This window comes from Loa loa, assembly GCF_000183805.2.
Source record: "Loa loa unplaced genomic scaffold supercont3.383, whole genome shotgun sequence".
Lineage (NCBI taxonomy): Eukaryota > Metazoa > Nematoda > Chromadorea > Rhabditida > Onchocercidae > Loa > Loa loa.
The window spans coordinates 2,026-7,024 of record NW_018108563.1 but is presented as its reverse complement, the minus strand read 5'-3'; the positions used below and the strand labels follow the sequence as shown (position 1 = coordinate 7,024).

At 26.5% G+C, this 4,999-nt stretch overlaps 1 protein-coding gene across 1 annotated transcript; it reads left to right on the top strand.

Annotated features, from left to right (window-relative positions):
* Positions 1 to 2,182: 2,182 nt before the first annotated feature.
* Positions 2,183 to 4,788, top strand: LOAG_12565 (hypothetical protein; the record flags this gene model as incomplete). Its single annotated transcript, XM_003148078.1, has 3 exons — positions 2,183 to 2,302; positions 3,124 to 3,372; positions 4,580 to 4,788. Coding segments are annotated over 3 exons (576 nt in total), but the record flags the coding sequence as incomplete, so codon positions are not given.
* Positions 4,789 to 4,999: the final 211 nt, after the last annotated feature.

The following is a 4,999-nucleotide window of genomic DNA, read 5'->3' as shown; positions in this document are numbered from 1 at the left end:
AAATGGAATGTGAAAGGTGAAAGGTAAAAAATAAAAGATTGAAAAGGTAAGGAATAGACAAAAAAAAGAAGAAAAGAATGAAGCCTAAACAAAGTGTGTTTAATTATTGTACTTTCAAATTTTATTTTTTTCTACTTCGTTTTTTTTCAGAAAAAAAAAATGACAATAGTATATTAATTGAAGTTAGCCTAAGAAAAAAAAAAGGAAATGAAAAATAAAATAAAAATGCATCGAACCTGTTTTTCTTTTTCTTTTTTTTTGTTTTTTGTGCGTTTTAATTTTTCGTACTATTTTGTTAACAGAATAAATATTTAGCAATGAAAAAAAAAAAAGTTACACCGGAAATGAACCTTTTTTTTTTTACTTTTCTTTTTGGTAAAAAAAAAAGAAAAATGAAATTTATGGCAGAAGAGGGAGATTGAAAATAAAAAAAAAAAATTAACTAATTACAGTAATTGACAAAAGAAAAAAGCGAAAATAAAAAAGAGCCGATATTAAAGTATAAAAAGTTAATTAATTTTTTATTGACAAATGAAAGTTATATTTGTTAGAATTTTAATAAGTTGGAAGTAATTGGAATTCTAATAAGTTAAAAGTAATTCGAAATATTTTTGATTTAAAAGCAAAATGAAAATTAACGAATTAATGATGTCTTTTTTCTAAACAACAAATTTGATGGAATAGATAGTTTGCTAAAATTTAAATTCTACCTATCTTTCTAATTTTTCCATAAAGTTGAACTAAATTAAAAAAAAAACAAACCTCATCTGTGTGCTGCTTATTTTCATAAAAAAGAAGAAAACAAAATGTTTCTTTGTTTAAATTATAAAGATATAAACATTAATTCGATAAAATTCAAACTCAAACCAATTAATTATTTCATTATTTAAATAAGAGAGAAAGCATCTTACCTGATATCATTTTAATTTTACAAATAAAAAATTGTAATGAAAAAATTTTTTTCGCAATTATAACAAATTTTCAATTCAATTTTTTTTTTTTCTAAATTATTTGGTATACATTACATTCTACTATGTTTTTTAATTACCATAGTTAATATTAAATTAAATTTAGGAATTTAAAAAAAAATACTTGGAAATGCATGAAATTGGTTCATAATGATATTTGTAAACATTTAAAAAAAAAAAAAAGTCATCCAATTGGATTTAAACTTAAATTTGTAATTTAAATTTCAGCTCAATTTAATTGAATTGACAATTATTACTCATTAACTTGTTGCTTGATGAAAAATATGTTTAGTATAGTTTATGATGACATTAAATTTCAAGCAGTTTAATTTTTCATTTAATGGGATTCTTTGACGTGTCATGTGTATACGAATGTGTTTTATAAATGAGGATGAAAATATCTTGTTTGAAAAAAAAAAAAAATGAAATAATATTAAAATGGATCAAATTTATTATCAAAAATATTCCCTTCAAATATTTTATTCTTATCAAAAAAATGGTTCAAAAAATTTTTAATGCAAAAGTTTAAAAGTAAACTTCAAATTTAACTAAGCTAAATGCTCGTCTTAATAGAACTTTTAGAAAGATTTCCAAAAAATGAGAACCAATTTAATGGATTTTATAATAGGATTATATTAAAAACAAACTTCATATTACAATAATTTATTGAATTAAAAATGACTGATAGACCAATTCATATACGGAAAAACTTTTCGGTTTAAATATAAGCAAAATAATGGAAATATTAAAAAATGGTACTTTCATACTAAATTATGGTTGTTTTACTTTTCTTTTAATTATTATTTCTAATATAAATTAGAATTAAATTTGTTCAGTATTTTACCTCAAATTCCGGTTGTTTCATGTTTTCTGATTACTTTAGCGTATGCAATGATTTCAAATTAAATTTGAATGTTTGTTTTGGATGATTTTAAATTTAATTCATTCACTATTTTATGTTTGTTTTTCGGTTGTTTCAAGATATTTCATGCAACAAATCTGACATAATGAATTTGCTAGGTATTTTCAAATTAAGTCAATTAATGAGTGAAAAACAGAGGTAAAGTTCAGGTAAGTTTCGCAGGAATACTTCGAGTTGATAAGTAATTTACAGGTAAAGTTTCGTTTTTTTTTTCTCTCTCCATAGGGTAATTAGGGAATTTCGGTACAATTTCATTTTGTCCACTGCAGATGGGCCACAAGAATTGCAAAGTATGCTACCACAAACGGGTATATGTCGTGTTGATGAACGAGCTTGCGGTAATAATGAATGTGTAAAAAGTGAATATATTTGTGATGGTGAACCGGATTGCCGAGATCGTAGTGATGAACAGGTTGGTAAATTTTGGTTGAAGGATTTTTAAATAACAAATTTCAAGCTTAAATACCATATGTATAAAGTAAATGAGCAATATTAAGTTAATTTTAATTTGCATTTTAGAATAGTAAATTTAGAACTAATTAATATTCTTCTAATTGTTGACGATTTTTTTTTTTCAACTATGACAAAGATAGGGTTATTTCTGCCTCTTTACTTGATAATTTGTACCTCAAACTTAGGTAATTAAATCTTCATCGCAATAAGTTTATTAATACAACAACGAACTCAACAATTATGATTTTTGATAAGACAAATTAATGAGGATATCAATTGGAAAAGGAAACCCATCCGATGCTCGATATCATCTATTCAATTGATCTTACTGGAATACATATCTTGAGAAATGTTTCATGATGACTCATGACCCTCTCTGCTTCCTTCACGAATAGGGAAGATCTTTGGTGATATTCTGAGATCATAAAGAATTATCACTCCGCCCTATTAGCGCGTATGGAATGGATCTCTTTGTTTAAAGTACATAAACACAATTGACACACAATTTTAGCTTACATTCTACATTGCATAATATATTCACATATACAATATTATAGTATTAAATTAAAAAAAAGGAGTTATTGATTCATTGCTTCTCCTCACGATTTTGGCGACACTAAATAAAAATTCGAATACTATGAAAAGATAATTTTGATAATTTTATTATCAGAATTAAATTATAATAATTTTGATAATCTTTGAATCGGAATAATTTCTTTTATGCTTAATTAGGATAATTAATTAATTTCATTTTGATATTAGCGAATATTTTAATAACAGAATTGTCCATCGATACGTTCATGTGAACCAAACGAATTCAAATGCAATAATGGTCGCTGTGTGCAAAAAATGTGGCTCTGTGATGGTGATGATGATTGTGGTGATAATTCAGATGAACAAGCTTGTAGTCATCGAGTTCCAGCTGATGGTTGCTCAACAAGGGAATTCAAATGTCGTGATGGTCGACAATGTGTTCCACTTAGTTTCCATTGTGATGGTACTAATGATTGTCAGGATGGATCTGATGAGGTTTTCATTCATTTTTTTTTTCCCTTTGAAAAGACTAAAAATTATAACATTTGAAGATACTTTTAAATATGATGTGATTATTCGCTGTTATTCAATATGACGTGATTATTCACTGGTATTCAATATGACGTGATTATCCTGCGGTATTCACTATGAACATCATCATGAGATAATCAATATGACATGATTGCTCTGCGATATTCACTCTGAACATGATCCTGAGACAATCAATATGACGTGATTATTCACTGGTATTCAATATGACGTGATTATCCTGCGGTATTCACTATGAACATCATCATGAGATAATCAATATGACGTAATTATTTACCATATTCAATATGACACGATTATTTCTCGATAATCAATATCATATTCTGCCATCTTCAACATGATGTGATTTTCTTCAACGTTCAATACGAAGTGATTATTCTGTAGTATTCAATATGACGTGATTGTTTCACGATATTCAATATAACGTGATCCTGCAACAATCACTATGATGTGATCATTTTGTGGTTATTCAATATGACATGATTATTTTGCGACATTCAATATCATGTGGTTGTTCTACGATATCTAATACATGATTTTCTGCGCTGTTTAATATGAAGTGATTACTCTGCGGTAATCAATATGAAGTGATTGTTCTGCGATAATCAATATGAAGTGATTATTTTGCTATAATCAATATGGAGTGATTATTTGGCTATTTAATGCGACACAATTTTCACCGAAATTCAATATTATTGCTCTACAATACGCACTTTATTGTGCCCGAAAAGTTTTTCATCCTTTTTTCCATTAATTTTTTTTTCTATGTATTTGCAGATTACTGTGTCAGGAAGTGGGATGATTACAATTGAGATAATTAATTATTTAGAATTGTTTGGTTTTAAGTTACACAACATTCACTATTTTTAAGTAATCTGAGGAAAAAGCATGAATAAGCATGAACAAAATTGTCATTTTAAATTTAAATTACTTTTTTACTACTTTAAATTCGGTCAAAATTATTCCACTTTTAATAAAAGCTTACTAAAGCTACTTTTCTCACCATTTGTTATTTTTCTTTTAAACTGTTCTAATATAAAATTTTAATTTCCATTTTATAACAATTTAGTTTCTTTTATAAGAAGTGGAAAACATAACAAAATTTTCTTTGATGTTTGTTTTTGGTAAATTAATTGTAATATATTATTTAAAGATTGGATGCGTACAACCAACAATTGTGCAACCACCGGAAACGAATAAACAAGTGCATACTGGTGGTACTTTCCAGTTGACATGCAAAGCGGTAGCTGTACCTGAACCATACATCAATTGGCGTCTTAACTGGGGTCCTGTTTGTGATCCACCAAGATGTACACAATATTCTGAGGGTGGTCTTGGTACACTTACGGTGACAGATGCACAGTATGTTCTTACACCTCTTATGCTTTTTTTTTTTTTTTTTTTTGCTTTTTTGCTTTATTTTATTTTATTTTTTTGAAAAAAATTATTGGGGGACGAACTATTCGACAAGAAATAACAATTCATTTAAAAATTTTACTATCAGATCAGTTTTATTAATATTATTCAATCCTATAATATTAGTCTTACAACAATAATGATAATGATAATAATA